A 24,864-nucleotide genomic window follows, 5' to 3' on the forward strand; every position below is an offset into this window, starting at 1 on the left:
ATAGATATTCTTCTCTTGGAGGCTGATGATCTTATCTTATTCATATTTAGATCTTTGTCATGAACCTTCCAGTGTTTTGCATATGTTGGGTACTAAAGTAGTAATAGTTGAAATTGTAGAAAATGTTCAAGCAAATTTAACTTGATTTCAAAAAAATTCAAATTCTACTTCATTAAATAGTAAATCTATTAATATTAACATGGTTCAAATGCAAAAGGTTCAATAAAGTTTATAGTGAAAGGCTTTGACCTATGTTCCCCAGACACCCAGTTACACTCTTGGGGCCAGTCAGTCAAATCTAACTTAAAAAAAATTCTCTAAGAAAATAATCACATTTTGGAAAAAGATAGATGTAAATTTTTTAGAAAACTATTTCTTACAAAGGCTGTTAATCTCTTTGGGATTGCAAAAAACCTTGATCACTTGAACTCTGGTTTAGAGACAAAGGTAGGGAGGGATAAAAACTACTCTGAACAAAAAAGTGCAAACATGTTTTTAAGTATTGGTATTAAGGACAGGTCCACATTTAATATATTTATATAATCTTAATGAAGGGGACTATATAATGACATCTTAAAGTTTTCAGATGACACCGTATTTTTCTTGAACAGTAAAATGTCAAGCTAATTAACATAACTACACATTAAAAAGCCCTGTGAGATGACAGAAAAGTGGCAGGTAACTTTTACTGTGGGCAAGCACAAGGTAATACATGGAAGAGAGAATAATTATCCAAAATACACCAATGGATGAGCACTAATCTAGTAAGAAACCTGGCTTTTATCTAAAATAGTAATATTTTAGGATATTCTTTCAGGTTTGAACAAAATAAGTATAAGATAAATGTAAGTGGATGACAATTTACAAAATTATTACTTAACGAGATTGAACAAGAACATAATATTAAAACATTAAAAGTAATGGACAGCAGAGCCAGAGCCATGAGATAGTATTAGAGGTATAAGGGTATATGGTAAGGTACATAAGGAAATGCTATTATATAGCTTTTGATTATTAAAGTAAGATATTTTAGGATTATGTCCCTAAACTTTGAGTTTTTAATTTAAATTTTAAAGATTTTAATTCACTCTGAAAGATACATGATGTATTTTTTAAAAATTATTCTTCAAGAAATGACCCATGAAATTAACTAGACATAATAGTAAATATGGGGATAAAATTTTTACTGAAGTTCACAGAAACGTTTTTGTCATCTGTAGAACAATGTCAATGTGGCAGAAACAAAGAAATGAAACCCAGTTGAGTTATGTTAACATTGATCTTGACTAAAATCTGTATGAAAATCCAGAGTAGATGTTACTTATCTGGATTTTCAGCAGTTTCCTAAGCTTTTCCAGCACACTAGAGTAAATACCTTTATAAAATTATAGAATATAACTTCCTCAGCCTTAGAGCTGTAGCCAGCCATTGTTAGAGTTCAGCTTGAGTTGATGGTTTTTTGAAAGTTCTCAGACACTACATGGTAACCCTGTTGCATAATTATATTACAGATGTGGACTTGCATATGGTTTCCTATAAGGCCCTGTATAAAGTATTACAATGGTTAAGAGATTGGGCTCTCAAGGCAGACTACCTACATTCAAATTTATGGTCACATACTAGCCTTGTGGCCTTGGGTAAATGGAAGAGTCAGTTTTCCTAATCTGTAAGATGGGGATGATAACAGTACCTTCCTGAAAGCTATTGTGAAGAGTAATTTAACCTCTGTATGCAGAGCACTTAGTACAGTGCCTGAAACATAGTAAATACACTACATGTCTGAGGTTAAAAACAAGTTTTCATTTAATAGAACAGGACTCTACTGCTTTGAATGTCAAACTGACACCACAGGCCTGTGTAGCCACAGGCAGTTGAATAAAGATATAAAATTTAATTCCTGACAATTTAGTAAAACATGTTAGCACTGTATTGATATGGTAACCCTGATGTCATGTTGTGCGTTGGTATAGTAAGGCTGAGTGGTAACCTTAATTGATACGGCTTTAGGCAAGATAAACATAGAAAGAGGACTTCCCTGGTGGCGCAGTGGTTGAGAGTCCGCCTGCCGATGCGGGGGACACGGGTTCGTGCCCTGGTCCAGGAGGATCCCATATGCCACGGAGTGGCTGGGCCCGTGAGCCATGGCCGCTGAGCCTGCGCGTCCGGAGCCTGTGCTCCGCAACGGGAGAGGCCACAGCAGTGAGAGGCCCGCATACCGCAAAACAAAAACAAAAACAAAAAACATAGAAAACAAAGGGCATTGGAATACAGGTAATTAACAATAGCAGGCTAGAAATGGTGTTCAGCAACTAGAAATGGAGTGGAAATGGAGACTTCAAACACTGAGTAGCCTGGTTAGTAAATAAGCAAAATTGTTAGCACAGTCCTACCTGTATATAACAACTGCAGTCACAATTCATCCATCTCAGGGTATCTGTAATGTGGCAAGGACTGCTTTATAAGGAAAAATCTTTCAGCCACTTTAAATGTAGGGGTCTTACTATTATAAAACTCTTAGAGGAAAACATAGGCAGAACACTCTATGACATAAATCACAGCAAGATCCTTTTTGACCCACCTCCTAGAGAAATGGAAATAAAAACAAAAATAAACAAATGGGACCTAATGAAACTTAAAAGCTTTTTGCACAGCAAAGGAAACCATAAACAAGACGAAAAGACAACCCTCAGAATGGGAGAAAATATTTGCAAATGAAGCAACTGACAAAGGATTAATCTCCAAAATTTATAAGCAGCTCATGCAGCTCAATATCAAAAAAACAACCCAATCCAAAAATGGGCAGAAGACCTAACTAGACATTTCTCCAAAGAAGATATACAAATTGCCAACAAACTCATGAAAAGATGCTCAACATCACTAATCATTAGAGAAATGCAAATCAAAACTACATTGAGGTATCACCCCACACCAGAATGGCCATCATCAACAAATCTACAAACAATAAATGCTGGAGAGGGTGTGGAGAAAAGGGAACCCTCTTGCACTGTTGGTGGGAATGTAAACTGATACAGCCACTATGGAGAACAGTATGGAGGTTCCTTAAGCAACTAAAAATAGAACTACCATATGACCCAGCAATCCCACTACTGGGCATATACCCTGAGAAAACCATAATTCAAAAAGAGTCATGTACCACAGTGTTCATTGCAGCACTATTTACAATAGCCAGGACATGGAAGCAACCTAAGTGTCCATTGACAGATGAATGGATAAAGATGTGGCACATATGTACAATGGAATATTACTCAGCCATAAAAAGAAATGAAATTGAGTTATTTGTAGTGAGGTGGATGGACCTAGAGACTGTCATACACAGTGAAGTAAGTCAGAAAGAGAAAAAGAAATACCGTATGCTAACACATATATATGGAATCTAAAAAAATAAAAAATGGTTCTGAAGAACCTAGGGGCAGGACGGGAATAAAGACACAGATGTAGAGAATGGACTTGAGGACACGGGGAGGGGGAAGGGTAAGCTGGGAAGAAGTGAGACAGTGGCATGGACATATACACACTACCAAATGTAAAATAGATAGTGGGAAGCAGCCGCATAGCACAGGGAGATGAGCTTGGTGCTTTGTGACCACCTAGAGGGGTGGGATAGGGAGGGTGGGAGGGAGACGCAAGAGGGAGGAGATATGGGGATATATGTATATGTATAGCTGATTCACTTTGTTATAAAGCAGAAACTAACACAGCATTGTAAAGCAATTATACTCCAATAAATATGTTAAAAAAAATACAGGGGTCTTGTCAGCATTTTCTAACAGGAAGGGAATACTGTGCTTCATAAGTAAGAACTTTTAATCCTTGAATAGGCAGTTACTTGTAACTGTCCATTAATTCAGTAATTACTCTCTTGTATACTTAGTTTTCTCTGTTCTGGCAGAATTTCTATATAGGTGGGTCTAAATATGGGGTATAATGCTGAAGTGATCATTTTACCCTCCTTGTTTGTTACATTTAAGTGCACATATTTCAGTTGTGTTAAAGGGTATGACTTTAAGTGATCTTCTAAAAATTTGATTTAAATTTCATTTATAGGTACTGTGTATGATGTAAGTCACTATAATGCTTTGCTTAAAGTCTACCTTCAAAATGAGTATAAATTTTCACCAACTGACTTCTTGGAAAAAATGGAGAAAGCAAACATTCAACCAAATCGAGTAAGTAGTTGCTATTATAAATGTTTATTGGTCATATCCACTTTTATTTTTACCCAGAAAAAAAATTTTTTTAGGCAGTATTAACTGGCCCATTTCATTGACAGGTGACATACCAAAGGTTGATTGCTGCTTATTGTAATATGGGAGATATTGAAGGTGCCAGGTATGTAGTTCTATAAATGTATGTTTAAGCCAACAAATTTTAAGTCTTGTAAACCTAGAATATTTTCATTCTTTTTTTAAGTTTCTACTTAGTAAGAAAATTATTTCAGAAGTATTTTAACCTAGCAAATTTGGTCATATGACTTAGATAAAATATAAAATTTTGTAAAAGGGGAAATGTAATTGAAAATTGCTGTTTTAATTAAAAATTTCATTTACTGGAGCAGAAGTTTAAAATTGTTGAGGTACAAAGCTGGCTTTACTTTTTTTTTAATTGCTGTTTCCAAAAGTAAATGTTCTTAACCATTTACACTATTCATTTATAAAACTGATAATATTCTCTTTTTTCAGTGATTTGTATAAAATTAGTTATGACATTTCTCTGCTCATGTAAAATTTATTAATACTTTTGGATGGAGGGTTTAGGAAATAAGGAATAAATTGAAATGTACAATCTCATTTTTAATGAAATGAATCACTAAACTTTATGCTTTTTAAAGGTTAATTAGTACAGAAGAAACAATCAGATTTTTAAAACTTATCTACTGTTTTTAACAAGAGTACTTCAAGACTATTGATAGAACTTCAGGGAGTGGAATTTTGTGTGCACATGTTGTAAAAGGTGTTTTTCATGTGTATTTCCAAGAAGTATTTTTATTTCTGTTTTGTTGCAGCAAGATTCTTGGATTTATGAAAACTAAGGATCTTCCAGTCACAGAGGCAGTATTCAGTGCTCTTGTTACAGGGCATGCAAGAGCTGGGTAATGTTCCACCTAAGGTTTTATTCTCAAGTGAGATTTAAATTACAGAAAATTATTGTGGAAAATTCTTAAACTATGTTTATCTACCTCTCAAAAAAAATCTTGAGTGTGTGTGGTAGAACATGCACGTCTTAAAATAAATTATTCTTAAATTTATCTGTTTCATCAAACTTTTATTTGAAGATTTCAGTTTTAAAAATTGGACTTGATCCAAAGTAACTGACTTTGTAAAGTTTATTAACTACTCTGCTAGTGACCTGGAAAATATTTTTATTTTTGAAGAATAATTTACTAAATGTTATTCTTTCCTAAAAAGGTAAATTTAAGTCACAACATACCAAGTGAAAGAGGGCACGTTATTTAATGTCTATGTAATTATTATTTAATTTGGTTTCTCTTTTGGAAAAGTTACCTATAAAAATTTGAGATGTTTATGATCTTTATTATTTCAGAAATCTGTTACCAGTTTAATATGTATTTATTCTTTTCTGATGTTACGATTCTAAATGGTATTTAAGAATTTTAATAAGCGTAAGTAATACATTCTAGATTAAATGATATGACATTTGGCAGTATTATGGTAATCTATTTTATTTTCTTTGAATTAACTTACAGAGATATGGAGAATGCAGAAAATATTCTCACAGTGATGAAAGAGGCTGGAATTGAGCCTGGTCCAGACACATACCTAGCACTGTTGAATGCATATGCTGAGAAGGGTGACATTGACCATGTTAAACAGGTGTGACTTATATAAATAAACATACTTTAAAATCATTTGTATAAACTGTGCTACATTTTGCAGGATGCAGAAAAGTGTAGTTTATATGTTTTTAAAGATATCTCTTGTAGACAGTCTTGAAGGAGAATTCTTACTATAGTTGAGTACTTTGGTGTTGATGTAACAGTTATTGTTGGAATAGAATGTTTTTCTGTTTCATAAAAGAAGTCTTAAACCTTTAGATGATATGTGTTTCTAATTTTTTTAAATCTTGGTATTTTAATTTATTTAGCTTTAATAAAAAAAAAAAACTTGTGTCTAACTTGTTCTTCTAATTTCGGGAACTGTCTATAGACCCTGGAGAAAGTGGAGAAGTCTGATCTTTACCTTATGGATCGTGATATTTTGCAAATTATCTTTAGCTTCAGTAAAGCTGGGTATCCTCAATATGTCTCAGAAATTTTGGAAAAAATTACATATGAAAGAAGATATATTCCAGGTAGTTTTACAATTTTTATTTTCATGATTTTTCTAAAAATAAGAATTACTATTTTTACATGATGGAAAGGGCATTCTTTAACAATAGGGTATTGTGGTAGATGAACATAGGATTCTTTTAAAGTCAGCTTAATAAACTGAAAAACTTGAGTGAATGAATACGTGGGAATGTTTTGATTTGGAAGTATTTCACTATTATTTAGGCAGATAAATCCTTTTGGTATTTGTAGTTCATAAGTTTGTCTTTCATATTGGTAGCAGTGTAGAAATATTGTTCAAATCAGTAACAAAAGATGTCTTTGTTTTCTTTCCAGATACAATGAACCTCATTTTGCTTTTAGTCACAGAAAAATTGGAAGATACAGCATTGCAGATTTTATTAGCATGTCCTATATCAAGGGAAGACAGTCTGAGTGACTTTGGCAGTTTCTTTTTACGACACTGTGTGACTATGAATACGGTATTTACATAGTCCATTTTTTCTTTGTAGACAATGTAATTGGCAGTGAAACAATATTCTTTAAAATAAGAGAACATATTATGAAATTAGACCAACTATAAACATTAAGAGAACTTTGTTTTTGTGTTGGAAGATTATTGGGTAGAAAGAGGGTGAGAAGTTCAAATTTTTTATCTCAAAAGTGGTAGAATATTTGCAGAAGGTCAAATGGTAGGATATTTGCAGATTCAGCTGATGTGGTGCCTTTCTTTTCTAGCCTGCAGAGAAGCTTAAAGACTACTGTAAGAAGTTAAAGGAAGCCCAGATGCACACATCTCCTTTCCAGTTCACACTTCACTGTGCTTTACTAGCCAAAAATATGGGTACTATATTCTCGTAATTAAAACCCACATAAGTAAGTTTTGCTGAGGTAGCTTTGTAATATTTTATGGTGTCTCTTTCAGATTTGGCAAAAGCTCTAATGAAGGCTCTGAAGGAAGAAGGTTTTCCTATCAGAACTCATTATTTCTGGCCATTACTAGTTGGACATCAGAAGGAGAAAAATGTTCAAGGTTAGGTTTTACCTTTTACAGATTTAATAGTGGTTTAGATATCCAGTATAACAGTTTCTACACACATCTAATTATTTGGGAAAACATGCTTATTAGATCTTATGAGAAAATAGAATTAAGTCATAGTAAAGTATTAGGTAAACGTTTAAAAAACAAACATAATGGATTTCTTTCATCTTAATTTCTTTTTTTTTGCGGTACGCGGGCCTCTCACTGTGTGGCCTCTCCCGTTGCGGAGCACAGGCTCCAGACGCGCAGGCTCAGTGGCCATAGCTCACAGACCCAGGCGCTCCGTGGCATGAGGGATCTTCCTGGACCAGGGCACGAACCCGTGTCCCCTGCGTCGGCAGGCAGACTCCCAACCACTGCGCCACCAGGGAAGCCCTTAATTTCATTTCTTAATTCATCTCTGATCTTGATATTCAGGCTTGTGATTGTGGTTTTAAATAGTTCATTGTTTTAAGTTTTTCAAAAAACTCTTTAGTTCTTGGTTTTACATACATACAGTGTTTGAAATTAGTTTAGCCTTATTAAAGATAAAATATATACAATCAGACCATTTTCTTTGTGGACCAGTCTATTTCTTCTTAACTGAGCTGAGTTAAAATAATAGGAAAGGCAGGAAAACTTTTATTGCAAAATGAATGCTCATGACCTGACAGCCAACTGATTGAAGGACAGAAATGTTCAATCTTTCAGGTTCTTAAGTACGTTTAAGCATTTAGCATACTTTTACCTGTACACATGGGATGTCTATAGGATATGAATAAGAATTGAACAAATATTAAATTTTAGAGTACAGTATCTAATTCTTTGGTTTGCATTATTGGTAATTCAGAAAGAGTAGTCTCATAAAAAGATGCTTTTAACAGAAGTACTTCCCCCTTGGGGAAACAAAAAATGGTCTTTTTCATTTTATCTCGCCGTATAATGTGCTTTAGAATGAGATGCAGAGTTGTTAGTATGACATTGGGTGACAAACAAAATGCACAAACAACAAAAAAAAGTGCTTTTAGCAGACTTTCATATTGCAATTTTATTTAAATATATAGCTGTCTTCTGGTTTAAAGGAAATAGTGAAACAAGTATTCCCTAATTGTTTCTGGCTGTAAAAGTCTCTAAATCCTTTTTAGAAAAATTTTTGTGAAAACAATATGCTAGTTGATTAACTCTTTGCATATCCTCCAGTTCTGAAAACTCTAAGAGTTAACCTTTAACCCTAGTATTTTTGAACCACAGAAAGTTTACATCATTCCATGAAAATCTTTGGCCATGTTAGTATTGTCCACAATACACAGATATGAAAAGACTTTTGGTACTCCTGTTGAAATGTTTGTTTATTCATCAGGTAAATTTCATTTTCTCAGCCTATCATGGTATCTAGACTTGAATTGGTTACTACATTTTTACTGCTTAGTAAACGTGAAATAATTCAGGTAATTCTTTCCATAGTTGTAGCTCAAACTAGTAGAAAAGTGGACTTTATCTTGAAGCCATTTTTTTCTTAGAATCGTAGAATCAAAGGTGCCTTGTTGAAAGCTCACATTATATTAATGAAGGAACTGAGAGCCCAGAGAGATTCAGTGGCTGATCTTAGGTTCCACATCTAGTTGTCAGAAGTGCTGGGATTAGAACTAGGATTTCTGTCCTCCTGTTGTAAATACTTATTTTTAATACCGTAACACCTCCATATTAGACACTTGTAAATATGCCGTACTTGTTTTATAAAAATTCTTAGCTCTTGGTTAAAAATTAGGTATCGATTTTGGCATTAAGGACATATTTAAAAAGTGGTACCAAGTTTTTTAATCAGTGAAGGTTTTAACTGGAAAAATAGGAAAGCTGGAAAGTTAACTTGAGAGTACAAGAGATTGTCAGCTGTTTTACAGTTTTTAAAAAGTACTTTCTCCTTTGCAGGAAGTCCTGAAATAGAGTAAAGTATGTATTCTACAGTCTTTTCTTCATGTAACAGGGAAATGGCTGTATATATTCTATGTAGTTTCTTTAGTGTAAGATAAGAAAGTAAGATTCTTTTTAGTGCAGTGAATTTGTTTTTTGTCTGGGGAAATATAAACTGGTAGAAATAAATAATTAACAGAAGAAAATAATGGCTACAGAGATGGAGGATGTAGAGGAGTGTTTCATAAGGAATAAATAAAACCCTTCAGGGAATCAAAGAAAGGTATGTAGAGGTCAGATCAGACTGAACCAAGTGTTCAACAATAGGATGATCAAACTTTTATTGAATTCTAGAATTTTCCTGGCTGCAAATTTGGCCAACCCTTAAAAAAGATTCTTATAATGACTTCCTCATGGCTTATCTGGCTAGTATTTTTCTCTGTTGTGCAAATGGAAAAGTCCTCTCTTAGAATTTTAGCAAATTGGCGCAAGTGAGAGGAAATAATGCAGAGTGATTGAGGGATTATCTACATCCCTTGGTATATTTAGGAAACATGAAAATAAGAATATAAAACAGGTAAAATATAAAAGGAAGGGCTGGTATGAAAACCTAAATGCCAGTTGAGTGTATGGTTGAGTAGATGATACTTTTTAAAGAGTAAGAAATTGCCTCCTCGTAAAGTGAGCACTCTGGGTAGAGTCTAAAATTATGTGAAGTAAAGAGTCCTAGTTGGTGGAATTTGTTCAGGAAAACCATATATCTTTCCCAATAGTTTGAACTACTTTAATTCTTATAAAACTTTTTGAATGGAGACTTTCCTTTAGATTCATAAACTTTCTTGTGCCTACATTTGAAATATTTTTACTAGATTGTTTAGATTTTCTAAGTTCACAGAGGTTTGGGATCCTCGTTTATCTAAGTTAACATATGATTATTTTAATCTTTTATTTTAAAAAGAAATATGAATTGTATTTTTGAGGAGGATATTTGTAGGTATGTCAGATCAATCACCTTTCTTTCTCCTTATTGAGAAGTGTTTCCCTCTTCCTGTCCAACTATAGTTACTGAAGGGAATATCCTTGTGTGCTTCCTCAGAGTGCTTGAGGGAGTGATTGACCTTGGCTGAGCAATGGTGTGAACCCAGGTTTTCTTAAACCTGCTTTAGTTTCAGTTGGAAAGATACATGAGTTACAAATGCTACCAACCGAGGTCATCTAAACGAGCAGAATGCACTCCTCTCCCTGAAAAACATTATTGGAAAAATGAATTAAGAGAATAAAATATATTTGAGGCATAGATGATGAGGGGAAGCGTTTGTATAGGAATAGGAATCTTCTATCTGCAATCAATTTGTTGGCCTGTTTTCAAACATTAGAAAATGAAATAGAGTTACCTTATGCTAAATTTTAGAAATTATTAGAGTATTTTAAGACAGCTAAAAAAATTAAATCACTGTTACTATTAACATTTGTTTAGTATTTTTAGGGTTTCACACTTTTTTAGTTTTAATGACCATCCTGAGAAGTAAATAGGCAGCTGTATTATCATTCCTGTATGCAAAATGACTTGATCCCACATCCTTCTGATTGGAGGGAAAAGTGTAGGTTTTTGCAGTTTCGTAGTGTTACAAGCACCTGCCAGCAATTAGGAGACAAGGTTTCTTTTTCAAGACACGTCTCTGATCTTGAAGAAATCGCTTACTTTAACACTTTTGTTAAAATACAGATTATTGGACTTCTAAAGGCATTTCCAGCTTTATTTAAATAGAGAAGTATACACCCCCCTTCTCCCTGCCCACCCAGTAGGCTGAAATGAAAGTCTTGTTAGTATGAACCTGATATATTGATCTAAACTGAGTTGTAATACTGCGGTTCTTTTTGTTCAGTATGTTCTGTTTTTCCTGTTGTCCTCCATCTTCCTGTAGGCCTAGACCACAGAATTTCTTCCATACCTGTGGGTAATATTTACAATTTTTGTTACTTTGCTTCTATCCATTCAATAGGCATGAACTCTTACAGGTCAGAAAATTGTTCTATTTATTGAGTGCCTTGACTCGTATTGCCTTGCTTAATCCATGGATGGTGGGTAGAAGGATCAAGCCAAAAGGTACATGTTAAAGTGTCTAGAAGGCACGGTTCTGGCATATTGCCATTTCTAGTGTGTAAGCTAAGAAAATGGCTCAGAAAAGTGGAGTTACTTGCTCAGATTTACACTGCCATTAAGTGGAAGAACCAGGGTTGAAAGGTAGGTCTCTTTAAATTGCAAAACCTGTTTTTGTTTTGTCACTTCTCTGTAGTGTCTTATCAGACAAAGCAGTCATTACTGGCCAGAAGGGACATTGAGGACATTAGATTAGCAGAAGACTATTACAAGTAATTGAAAAGCAGCTAAAAAGAAAAGAAAAGCAGCTATGTCCTCCTGTCAGGTGCTTAGTAATCTTTGCATATGAAGAAGAGCGCAGGGCTTCCCTGGTGGCACAGTGGTTGAGAGTCCGCCTGCCGATGCAGGGGACACGGGTTCGTCTCCCGGTCTGGGAGGATCCCACATGCCGCGGAGCCTGCGCGTCCGGAGCCTGTGCTCCGCAACAGGAGAGGCCACAACAGTGAGAGGCCCGTGTACTGCAAAAAAAAAAAAAACGAAACAACACTTTTGTCTTGGAAAGATTTCCTCTCACCCCATTCCTCTAATCGCTTCTCTCTGCAGTATTTAGTCATGTCAAGTTTTATTTTGTAGATCCATATTGCTCTGTGATAGCAGTGCTGTTTTATGATCTCTGTTCAATTGGGATACTGGAAATTACTAAGCATCTTGCTTGTTTTCATTTTTCTTATAATTTCTAGGGTATTTCCTTAGCACTTTCTCCTGAATTAATAGGGAGAGATGAAGGAAGGAGCAATAAAATTTTTTCATTTATCATCTTATTATCCAGTTCTGTTGTTCTTTCTCTTTCAGATAAACAAAATGCTGAGTACTTTTCCTACATTATAATTCAGAAAGTAAATGAACTGAACTTTTTGATTTTTTGTTAATTTATTCCAAGTTCCTCATCTTTGTGCTTCTAAATTTGATTTTACAGGTATAGTTGAAGTCCTCAAAGAAATGCATGAAATAGGAGTAACTCCTGATCAGGAGACATACATAAATTACGTGTTTCCATGCTTTGACAGTGTAAAGTCAGTTCGTGCTATTTTGCAGGTGAGTGCAAGTGTGGTTTTAATTTCATAATTGAAGAACATTTTTCCTCCCTAATGTTTTGTGGTAATCAAAGAAAAAAAAAGTCACTGAGCTGAGACTAAAATGGTTATGTTGGTATATAATTTTCTGAAGCTTTGTAAAAATATTGGTTAGTGTAACAGCTGTAGTTTTTTTTTTTTTTTAATATTTATTTATTTATTTTGGCTGCACCAGGTCTTAGTTGTGGCATGTGGGATCTTTAGTTGTGACATTCAGGCTTCTTAGTTGTGGCATGTGAACTCTTAGTTGCAGCATGCGTACGGGATCTAGTTCCCCTACCAGGGATCGAACCTGGGCCCCCTGCATTGGGAGTATGGAATCTTACCCACTGGACCACCAGGGAAGTCTAGCATCTGTAGTTACTAAACTTAAAAGTCTTATAAAGGTGAAGTAGTATTTTTCTTCTGTGTTGAAAAGACAGTATGTCAATATCAGACAAAATTTAAATGAAACAGTTTCACTCTTTAATCCCACTCTACAGTGCAACTGCACCTTTCATTTTTGAATATTACTTTTCACTCCTATATGAATTTTCATAATAAACTCTTAGTATATTTACTATTCTGTTTTTTTTTTTTTTTGTAAGTAATCTTTTGTTTGACCCCAGAGCATTGTTTTCCTGCCAGATAATTCCTGTGCCCACCAGAATAAGTAAGGCATTTATAAAGGGGCATATGAAAAATTGACCCAGTGTACTGGGGCAGCAATGGTTACACTTTCCATTTTCAGAATAAAGTGCTATGCAATTAGGAACAACATGGCGGAGAACCACACATTTTAGTAAGAAATATTTTGTTCAGAAGACCTGTTTCTGGGCTTCCCTGGTGGCGCAGTGGTTGAGACTCCGTCTGCGGATGCAGGGGACACGGGTTCGTGCCCGGGTCTGGGAGGATCCCACATGCCGCGGAGCGGCTGGGCCCGTGAGCCATGGCCGCTGAGCCTGCGCGTCCGGAGCCTGTGCTCCGCAACGGGAGAGGCCACAGCGGTGAGAGGCCCGTGTACCGCAAAAAAAAAACAACCCAGAAACAAAAAAACAGAAGACCTGTTTCCTAGGTGGTCACATAATGCCTTTATATTTCTAATATTGTGTTAGAGTGTTCTTTTCTTTCCTTGAAATAATTTCATAATTACAGTCCTCTTCAAGGGAGAGTTTATGTCTTGAGTGTCTTTACCTTTCTTCCCTGAGTATTTAACAGTGTATTTTGACACTGTGCTATACATATTTTACTGTTAAAAAATATATTTAAAAAAGTAATTTTCCCACGTTCTTTTTCCCCAAAACCTACTTTTTTCACGGCACCTTTACATTATAGTATGTAATTCCACAAATGATTGTTTATGTTTGTATGATGTTTTATTGTGTGGATATACTGTAATTTATCTTAATTCATTTCTTATTATTGATTAGTTAATTTTCAATATTGTGCTATTATTGTAAAGTGGTTCAGTAAACATGTTTGGCTAAATTTCAGCCCATATACTTAAATTATTAAATATGATGTTGAGATAAATCATTAGCCATTTGAAGTTAAATAAAAATAAATTTGATCTTTACCTCATTATATGTCTTAAAATATCATTTTAGATCAGTTCATTCAATTTTTATTTTGTTGTTAATTAGAGAATTGTTCTAATGTCTTCAATAGTAAACTCTTCCTAGAAGGAAGACACTCTAAGGGTAACAGATTATATGAATTTGAAGATAAGCATTTAATTTGGGATGTTGGGACTGTATCTCATAGCTTTTGCTGAAGTTTGGTTATTCAGTTTATTTGCATTATTTTAGAAAACGATCTATTTTAAATGAAGGATTATCAGAATACGGTCATATAAAGAAATGGGAAAACAGGAAGTTTGAATGACATATCAAAATATTTTTAGCTGAGGTGTATTATCATTGAAATATGCTTTATCCCTAGGAAAATGGATGTCTACATGAAGATAGTATATTTTCTCAAGCTGAATTGAGAATTGAAGCAGTAAATGGAAACTTAGACTATATTTTATCATTTTGTAAGTATGCAACATTAGAAGAAAGCTTGACAGGTGTTAATTTCAGTTACTTTTGAGGGCATACAGGGTGGTTCATGCCCTCACTGCATGCCTCAGGTAGTTCAAAGTATTTTCCTCAAAAGCAAGGAAGTTTTTATATGTTTTATTTAAGTTAGCCTTATAAGATAGTTTATGAGTTTAACTTGTAGATAATTTGGAAGTAACTTTAAAGTTAATAGGACCTTGGAGATAACATGGTGTTAGGTTGGACTGGGGACCCAGAGGACTTGGGTCCATATTTATAATTTAGCTGCTGATTATAGGACCTGAAACAAATACCCATATTGTTCTTTTCTTTCAATTTTATGAAATGGGATAGTATTGCCTATCTGTCTACCTTGTGGGAGTTGTGAGAACCATATGAGATCTTGTTTTTGAAAGTGTTTTCTAAACTAATGCCTGTTATGGCCCTAAGTTACACGAAGCCATCTCCCAGTCCTCATTATTAAAAACACAGTAAATGTTTCCAAACACTTATAAATGATAGGGTGCTTTACAACGTTCATCACATGTTAATAAACTTCCTCCATTGATAGATGAAGAAAGGCAGAGAGATGTTACATGATTTGCCCAAAGTTAGTGACTGAGTCAGAACCAAGATCATCTAATCTTATGAACTTATTTTTCCACTATACTATGTTTTAATTTAATAAATTAGACATTTTTAAATTTTAAACATATCTATGGCATTATCTTGACAGTGTTTCATATCTTGTGAAAGATATCATTTAAAAATAAATATACAAACATCAATTTCTAGCACACTGAAATGTTAAAAGTTAAGATTTTATTAACGTATATTCAAATTGTGTAAGTGGAAGCTTTGTTAAAACCAGATTACTGGTATATATTATCTGTGTTTGAGTTATTTAAAATAGTTTATTGTATTATTATAAAGGGAAAGGCGAAGTGTTCAGTATGAAAGCGTTGACTGTTAGAGGTGTAGTTATTTGAGTGTAAGGTTGAGTATTAATGCTGGCTGCTATCTGAGAGTATTGATTTTGCCTTCTATTCTGTATAATATATAGATTTTCCACACTGACAAGATGAAAACAGAAGCATTAGCTGAGGAATCTAGGTGCATAACGTGGATACATGAGAGCTGCCTTTTTCCTTTATCATACCATCCATTCCACTTCATTGTCAATCTCTTGAAATTTTTCACACTTCTTTGTTGCTAAGGAAACTAGATGCTTTTTGTCAGCAGCCTTCCAGCTTGCTGAGATGTTTCTGGTCACCGTTTTAATGAATAAAAACTTGATAACATTCTGTAAAATACTAATTTGAATAGTTTAGAAATAAGTTTCCAAGAGGTTGTTTATTAAATGTGAAAAAGAAAAATGCCATGAACTTAAAGACTAAAGAAGATTTCAGCTTCCTCACCCTTTGAGTTATAGATCTTTGAAGAGCAGTTCTGTAATTGCTGGTATTCCCCGTAGGCTGCTTATAGATAGGCACTTTTGGTTACTACAAGGAATGGCAGATAGTAGAGAAAAGTAAATGGCTTGTCTTTTTTTTTTAAATTGAGGTATAATTGATATACAATATTATATTAGTTTCAGGTGTACAACATAATGATTCAGTATTTGTGTATATTGCAAAGTGGTCACGACAGTAAGTCTGGTTAATATTCGTCCACATACGTGGTTACAAAAATTTTTTTTTCTTGTGATGAGGATTTCAAAGATCTGCTCTCTCAACAACTTTCACATATGAAATATAGTATTATTAACTGTAGTCACCATGCTGTACATTCCATACCCCTGACTTATTAAATGGCTTATTTTGATCAAGTTTGTGGAGTAGTAAGAAACATTTTCCCACTTGATTTTATAGGCATGGAAATTAATTTGATCAAGCAAAATTAAAGGTTACCGAAAAGCATGTGGTGTATCCACTTTAAAATTCCTGAGTGACTAAATACAGCTCATTTCAGAGACGATTTTTAGAGTTTTAAATGCCACATGAAACCACTGAGAAACTTATGCTTCCTGTTCAAGGGATCTAACAGTCTAAAGTATTTCTCCTTGTGTGTGCGGGTTAAATTTTTATTCATATTTAGGGAGATGAGCAAATCTTAAAACCTACTGTGATTTTTCCCATGAGTTTTTTTTTAAGTTAACCAGCTATCTTAATCTTTACCTAAACTGTATTTATTAATTCTATCTTCAGAATTTGCCTCCATTATGAGTTCCTATCTAATTCCATCCCTCTTGAATCATTCAGTAGCTGCTTTGCATATATACAGAAAAGATTAAAACAATTACTTATAACATGGCACTATTTTAATATAGTGACAGGGAAAAATAAATTCAGGATATGCCTACTGTGATTCTGTCCCAAGATAATTATGGCAAGGGTTATGTGGAGAACCAGGTCTTATGCATTAAGGCCTGATTCTTATACTAAGGCAAATCAGGCTTAGAATGTCAGCATTGAAACATACAAGGCTGTATAAATACCAAAATGAATAGTAGAGCAAACAAATCATCAGAAAAGTGAAAGATCAGTATAAATCAGTTACATAACAGAGGTAAAGAGGTTATTATGACTGTAGGTTGTCACTCTTGCATGAATGCAGGTCATAGATCATGTGGAAAATAGAATGAGGAAGTGTGAGTGGTTCAACAGAATCCAACAACACTCTCAGAAAAGAACTTTTCCCCCTCATTTTCTGTCTTTAAAGGGTAGTTACAGTCTCTCCCTTCATAGTGCCATGTTGTCCAGTAACATACAGCCTTGGTATGTGTACCAGACTGACTTTGAGTACGCTGGTAGATTAGTTAATTGCCATTTATAGAAAAGAATATTTATAAATTCATTAGTTGTATAGATTTATGTAAATGAAGTAAAGTGTTTTAAAAGGATAGCTTATATTGCCAGTATATATTTCTGCAATTTCTAATTAACTTTGTATGCAAACTTTAACATTTTAAAAATAATATTTCCCAGATGAAAATTGAAAGGTGTTGGTATAAATGTGCTTTCAAATAAATTGATAATTTAAGTTTTTGGTTTTGGTCTGGGGTTTTATGATGATTATTTTCTTTTGCAGTGGAATCAAATACATTGCCCTTCTCATTTGCTTCATTGAGAGGCAGCCTAATTCTAGGCTTTAGGAGGTAAGATGATCACCTTATATAATCTTTGCCTGAATATAGACTGATTTCTCCTTTTTGACCTACTGTGTGAGGAAAGAAACAGATATTCTTATCTTCCAGTATACTAGTTACCTGAAATAACCTTATCTATTTTATTCTTCCTACTAAGTAGTTGTGAGTTTAGGCTGCCTTTTTTTATCATCTATTCCAAGAAATTCATACTGATTTGGTAGAGGTCTTGTTTCAAAAAAAGAAAGCACTCTTTGAATATGGCGAGTTGGAGTTACAGACAAATTTGCATGTATATTTGATTTATACTTTGAGCATTTAATTACAAGAGGAATTTTATTCAGTGTAATACTACTCTCCTCCTCGGTGTGCTCAGGGAATGTTAATGACCTTTTTTCCCAATTTTGTTGTTTTGAAAATATACAAACATAAAGACAAGTTGAGTGGTAAAGGAAATACATACCCTTTATGTAGATTCACCAATTGTTGATATTTTGCCATATTGACTTGCTTTCTCTCTCATACACTTTTTCTATAATATATACCTATGGACATATGCATATACATATATACACTTTTTCTCCTTTTTTGCTGAACTCCTTGAAGTTGTAGACATCATGATACTGGATCCTTCAATATATCTCTCTTAAGAATAAGGTCATCTATGTAATCACAATACCAGTATCACTCCTAAAAATTAACAATACTATAATATCAGCTAATATACATTGTGTTAAGATTGTCCCAGCTGTTCTAAAATTCTTTTACAGCTGTTTTACTTTTTGAGGATTCAGTTAAGTTCATGCATGGTATTTGATTGCTATCTCTTTATTCTCTTAAAAACAATTCCTTACTTTTTTGGTGGTGGTGGGGAAAGAGTCGAGGCTTCTTCCTCTATAGAATGTCCCTCTCATATTTTGTGTTTACCTAGTTTTTCCCTCACGATCAGACTCAGATTGAACATTTTTAGCAAGTATATTTCATAGGTGATTGGCAGTTCTTAAGGAATATAATGTCAGGTGTCTAACTTTGGTGCCATCAGCTAATTTTGATCATTTGCTTACATTGGTGGCCCCCACTTCTCTTCCTTGCAAAGGAACCTCATCTCCTTTGTAATTAGTAAGGCGTCTGTGGGGTGATACTTTGAGATAGTGTGTCTACCCTGTTTCCTAGCACCTTTCACTCAGTGGTGATAGTAGCCATTGGTCCTTGTTGAATCAGGTGTTAGCAGAGGTGGTTGCAAAAGGATAAGTTTCTAATATTATCATTCTTTCTTTGTTTATAATGTTAATGACTTCTGATATTGATCCCAGTAATTTTTAGACTGTTTGTTGATGGAAGCACTAGGTTTTCTGTTGACATCTCCGGAACCTCCATTGCAGGCAAGAAGAGATGGAACAAGTAGGAGGGATTCTTGTTGCCATTCTTTATTTAGCCAGTGCAGTTCCACTCCTCTCATACACCTACATAGATGTAAATAATTGCTGTTTTCCTGAAGTTAAGAAAAAAAAAAACCAAGGTCTGTGCCTATAAAGTTTGAAAAATACAGAACACATAATCAAGTAGATAAAAATGCTAGTAGAGCCAAATTTTAAAACAAGAACCCATAATGCATTATGAAGTGAAATATAGTGACTTTTCATATAATTGTCCTTGACAAAAGACTTGAAAAAAAGTTTTTCATATAAACTTCCAGATGATGGGTATTTCCTTCTTTACCTTTATTATTTTTCTTAGTCAGTTTGAAAGGCAGTTGTTATATTTCACAAATCCTACACTTTTTTTTTTTTTTTTTTTTGCGGTACGCGGGCCTCTCACTGCCGCGGCCTCTTCCGCTGTGGAGCACAGGCTCCGGACGCGCAGGCCCAGTGGCCATGGCACACGGTCCCAGCCGCTCCGTGGCATGTGGGATCTTCCCGGACTGGGGCACGAACCTGCATCCCCTGCATCGGCAGGCGGGCTTTCAACCACTGCGCCACCAGGGAAGTCCTAGAGCAGCTTTTAGTCTAGGATTATTCCCACTAAAGTAGTCAAGCCCTACTATTAAGGTAGTATCCTCCTGATACTGATAATTCTATCTGCTAGCCCATGTATTTTAAGATTATTAGGAATGTGAACTATTCCAATTCCATGTGTGGGTTCTGGGAATTGTCTTTTTTTGAGCTTCTGGAAAGTTCTCAGGTAGTTTCCTGGACTTCAGATTGTTTCTTCACTCGAACGTGCTTATCAGTACTTAGCTGAAGCCTGAGGACAACCCTCTGCAGTTCTCCAGGGCTCTGTATTTGTCAAGGTCTCTCTGCTCTGATAGTCTGCCCTATAAAATCAAGTTTTAATTAGTCCCTTCCAGAGAAATATTTTAAATCTGTAGGTTCTAAAACTGTATTATGTTGATGAATTTCTTATTGTAGATACTGAAAGGTTTCAGGTTGTGGTAATTTGGCATTAATCATAAGAATGTGCAAAATTTGAAGTATTTGACCAGAGGTAATTTCTTTCTTTTCCTCCCACCCCCAAAACAATTAAAAATTCAAAACATAGTCATTACAGTCCATTATCTTGGCATTAATGTAGCTTCTATTCTTTCATATGATGCTGAGCCAAATAGTATATATATTTTCAAACCCCTTTGTCAGTACATTCAGTACAGCTTTTGAAACAGTCACCTATCACATGCTTCTCAGGGTCCTGTTGTACTCTTCTGGCAACTTTAGAATTGGCTGAGTGACTGAAAGCTGTTCTGAAAACCAAACTGATTGGTATTGCCAGTAGACTCCTGCAGCTCCTATAAGGATTAGCCCATAAGAGATTCACTTAAAGTTACCAGAAAAAATTATTCATAGTTATCAGAAATAAGTTATAAAACATTAAATGAGATAGCATAGTCACTTTAGCTAATTCTAAGGGAAACTTGGATGTGCATTTCGGTATTGGAATGCAATTTTTGTAAGAGTTATCTGCCTTTAGTATTACCTGCCTAATAGTGGTAGATCCATGGTCCAAGAGGCAGTAGTTCCTCCCATGTGTTCTGTAACCTATTTGGGCCCAGATTAATTTTTTATGCTATCCCACAATATTTTTGAAAGACCAACACTATTTTCTTCATATATTCTGAGAGTGGTGTTTAAGTGGCAAGCTAGTATTTCTGTAAATTGATAAGCTCAGGAGATGGTCATTGAATACCAATTAAGTGTCATGCCTTCCCGAAGTTTCCCAGTGTATAAACCAAACTGGTAGCCTATAGAGGCGAAGTCACCTATATAAAATGTTTAAAATTCAGTATTGCTATTAGTTAGGATGAGATTATTCAAGGTTATTAGGGAATTTTTACTTTAAAATTTTTTTTAAAAAAATAAAGCTATTTTAAAGTATTTGAAAAGGCAGTTACTCTGGTAAAGTTAGTGAATTCTTCTGTCAAATCCAGGGCAAGAATATGTTTAGTATGAATAAGATTTCCTTTCCTCTTAACAATAGTTCCAGCTGAACAAAGTTCAAATGAGAAGGAAGGCAGTGTACATTTTGTATATTAGTGAAAACTCCACCCCAGAAATATTGAGTCACTTCTAAGAGACAAAATGTCGCTGAAGATAGTTCAAAATTTGGTTGGCAAATACCAAAAAGAGAAATGTTTGAGAATTGGCTTGGAGGCACTTAAGTCTTTGTAGTCCATAGATAAAGAGTTCTGTGTGATATAAGGAGACATTTTTCTGACCCAATGGCAAGAGTTTGAACTTGACAAGTGGGAATCTACCATTGGAGCAGAGCTGCCTTTCACATGTTGAAAAACATCAAGTTTCTGACACTAGCCCTGTCACAGTCAACCAAGTTAAGTGCCAGGTGTTAAGTTCCTCTTTTCAGTCAGCCAGTGAGGCTCCCACTCATGACATTTTTACAAGGAGAAGGGAAGTACTTCATGAGGTACAGTTTGTGAGTACTCAGGAAGTATTAGCTCTTAGCGTGTGTTAAGGGCTGGGACTGTGAGGTAATAGGTAATTCAGGAATGAATAAGAATCTTCTTGCCCCCAACTTGTTAACTAGGTACCAGAAAATAGGAAAGCAACTGCAAACTATCTTGATAATTATGAATATATAGAGGAGAAGATACTATCTGAATGGATAAAGAAGATGTGGTGTGTACACATGCACACACACACACACACACACACAATGGAATACATTCAGCCATAAAAAGAATGAAACAATGCCATTTGCTGCAACATGGAGAGACCTAGAGATTATCATGCTAAGTGAAGTAAGTCAGAAAGACAAATGTCATATATCACTTTTATGTGGAATCTAAAATATGATACGAGTGAACTTATTTACAAAACAGAAACACTCACAGCCACAGAACACAAACTTATGGTTACCGAAGGTGAAATGGGTGGAGGAATAAATTAGGAGTTTAGGATTAGCAGATGCAAACTACTATATATAAAAGAGATAAACGACAGGTCCTACTGTATAGCACAGGGAACTATATTCAATATCCTGTAATAAACCATAATGAAAAAGAATATATATATATATATGTATATATAACTGAATCACTGTCTCTTTCTGCCAAGCTTAGGGGAAGAATGGGTCAGGGCAAGATGTGTAGAGAAGGTGCTGAACTGAGGTTAAAGGATGAATAAGCATTTGCCCAGGGGAAGGAAGGGCATTCCAGGCAAAGGCATTGAAGCTGAGAGAACAGTGCATTTGGGAACCTGATGATAGATTGACATAATGGTTGCCCATGAAATAATGGCAAGAAATAAAGCCAAAGTGGTAGCCTGGGGCTCTTCACAATTGCTCTCATTCTAAGTTATGAAGTTTAGACCTTGAGTCATGGCTTTCAGCCGCTGAAAGATTGACATAATGAAGGTTAAGACTGACTGGATATTTGAAGCGGGGAGAAAAGGGTACTGGTAAGGGTAGGTGGGGGAATAGGACAACAGCAAGAGATAATCAACAATTCGTGGGATCCTTTTAGGTGCCTGTGGAACTTCCGGTGAAGATAATTCTAAACTTAGCCTTTCTGAGTCTGTTTCTTCTTCTGTGAATTTAAATGCCTGCTTGCAGGATTGTCTTAAAAATTAAAAAATAAAATGCACTTGGAACCTAGTACAGAGGATTGTTTTTAAGGAGCACCTAGGGAAGGAGAATTTCTGAAACAGATTGAGTAGCATCACTGGAAGACTGGCAGGGAATGATCAACAACACAAATCTCAAAACTTAGTCAAAGGGGACCAGAAGGTGTTAGTTGAATTTTGAATTGAGATTAGTGGTAATAGTAAGAGTACTTTCAGTGGAGGTTTGGGGCCAGAAGCCAGATTGCACGGATTGAGTGTGTGATGAAGAAGTGTTAACTATCCTTCACACAGCTTAGTTGAAAAGATTCTGTGTGGGGTTTTTTAGTTTGTTTTTTCTGGACCTGTGCCATCTGTCATGAAGCTTCACATTCAAGGTAGTGCTTTTAGTCATTTTCAGTTATTTTAGATATATGTACAATTTTGAAAGTTTGCCTCTATGCCTTCCCTAGGTACTTCATGCCAGGTTTGATGGCAATTTACTGTCTTAGGGATATTTTTTGTTCTACATTAAGTTGATGTTTGATGAAAGATATGATTAAAGTAGCTTTTCTTAAAAAGAAAGCCCAGTTTATTAATGATGAGAGTTAGAATAGAGATGTAAAATTTAGACCAGAGATGGTATGTGTTTATTTTTCATTATGGAGCTTTCAATCATTCACGAAAGTAGAACTCCAAAGTAGCCACTGCCCAGCTTCAACAGTTAAGATTTGGGCAGTCTTGTTTCATTTATTCCTTCCCCACCCCCACCCCCCTTTTTTCCCCTAGACTGTTTAAAATTATGGACCTCTTGTCATTCTGTCTTGTATATACCTCAGAACTTACTTTAAATAAAACAACCACTGTAATGTTATCACACCTGACAAAACTAACAGTAATTGAGAAAATGAATTCACTGAAGTCCCAAAGGGGTCCATGGTACAGGACAGATGACAAACCACTGCAAATCTTGCCACTTAATATTGTGCACTTTTGGGCACTGGCTTCTCAAGTCCTTGCAAGCTGATTTCCCTACTCCCCTTATTCCCACCTTCCTCCCCAGCACCACCACCCCCTACCCCAATTCCTTAGGTGTAGTAAGCATCTATCTACAGGTTCAGATTTCTTGGAATTAAAGCGGATTCTAGCCTAACCAAAAAAGATGACTGATTTTTTTTATCAATATAGATTTTTAGTGTATCTTATTCTTCACTGCACAGCATTTTATCTTCTTTTTTTTTAACTAATTAATTTATTTTGGCTGTGCCAGGTCTTAGTTGCAGCATGCAGGATCTTCTTTGCGGCATGAGGGATCTTTAGTTGCGGCGTGCGGACTTCTTAGTTGCGGCATGCGGGCTTCTTAGTAGTGGCATGTGGGCTTCTTAGTAGTGGCATGCATGTGGTATCTAGTTCCCTGACCAGGGATCGAACCCGGGCCCCCTGCATTGGGAGCGTGGAGTCTTACCTGCTGGACCGCCAGGGAAGTCCATATCTTCATATTTTGAGTGCTCACTCTTCTTTCACTTACTATTTGGCCCAAAAAAAAAATTTTTTTTTTTTAAACATATGGAAGTGTCAGGTAGTCAGAGGAGGCTGCTCTGTAATCAGTGGATGGATGAGTTGAAAAACTTTCTTGTAACAGTTGAGAGATTGTCTTCCACTTCAGCCTAGAGATACAATTTTTAGGTCAGTTTATCATGTCTTCTGCTAACTGATTACTCAAAGAGTTTTTTCCAAAACTGGAAGAAACACTGTTAAATGCAGGGCTTCGTAAACATTTTTTTCCCCCACTTACGAATAAGATTTCATCTTTTTCAAAACTTTTCCTTAATGTGCTTTAGTAGGAGGGATGGTTTTTATCATAAGGCAGAGGATTCTAGAGGGGCATGGAACATGTTTTTATTTTTTGTTTTGAAGTACTTATGGAGTCATGGAAGTTGCAAAGATAGGACACAAAGGGCCTGTATACTCTCCATCCATTTTCCCCCAATGGTTACATCTCATTTTATCACACGTATAGATTCGTGTAGCCATTACTGGAATGAAGATACAGAACTATGCCATCACTACAAATTACCCCCTGCCCCCAGTACCTCTTTATCTCCCATCCACCATCCCTAACCTATGGCAGCCACTAATTTGTTCTCAATTTTTATAATTTTAGTTTGCAAAGGTTATAT

At 35.2% G+C, this 24,864-nt stretch overlaps 1 protein-coding gene across 3 annotated transcripts in view; it reads left to right on the forward strand.

Annotated features, from left to right (window-relative positions):
• Positions 1-24,864, forward strand: part of LRPPRC (leucine rich pentatricopeptide repeat containing) — a 104,034-nt gene that overhangs the window by 17,986 nt on the left and 61,184 nt on the right. For all 3 annotated transcript variants that reach the window (XM_089922357.1, XM_022573946.3, XM_089922358.1), the window contains exons 4-14: positions 4,066-4,187; positions 4,292-4,350; positions 5,024-5,110; positions 5,726-5,852; positions 6,186-6,330; positions 6,644-6,789; positions 7,046-7,151; positions 7,233-7,340; positions 12,317-12,435; positions 14,394-14,487; positions 17,582-17,648. In XM_089922357.1, the coding sequence (XP_089778483.1) occupies positions 4,066-4,187; positions 4,292-4,350; positions 5,024-5,110; positions 5,726-5,852; positions 6,186-6,330; positions 6,644-6,789; positions 7,046-7,151; positions 7,233-7,340; positions 12,317-12,435; positions 14,394-14,487; positions 17,582-17,648 (1,180 nt within the window). The remainder of the gene's footprint in view (positions 1-4,065; positions 4,188-4,291; positions 4,351-5,023; positions 5,111-5,725; positions 5,853-6,185; positions 6,331-6,643; positions 6,790-7,045; positions 7,152-7,232; positions 7,341-12,316; positions 12,436-14,393; positions 14,488-17,581; positions 17,649-24,864) is intronic.

Source organism: Delphinapterus leucas, chromosome 13 (genome assembly GCF_059928025.1).
Source record: "Delphinapterus leucas isolate spDelLeu-1000000601 "Yukka" chromosome 13, BTC_Dleu_Yukka2, whole genome shotgun sequence".
Lineage (NCBI taxonomy): Eukaryota > Metazoa > Chordata > Mammalia > Artiodactyla > Monodontidae > Delphinapterus > Delphinapterus leucas.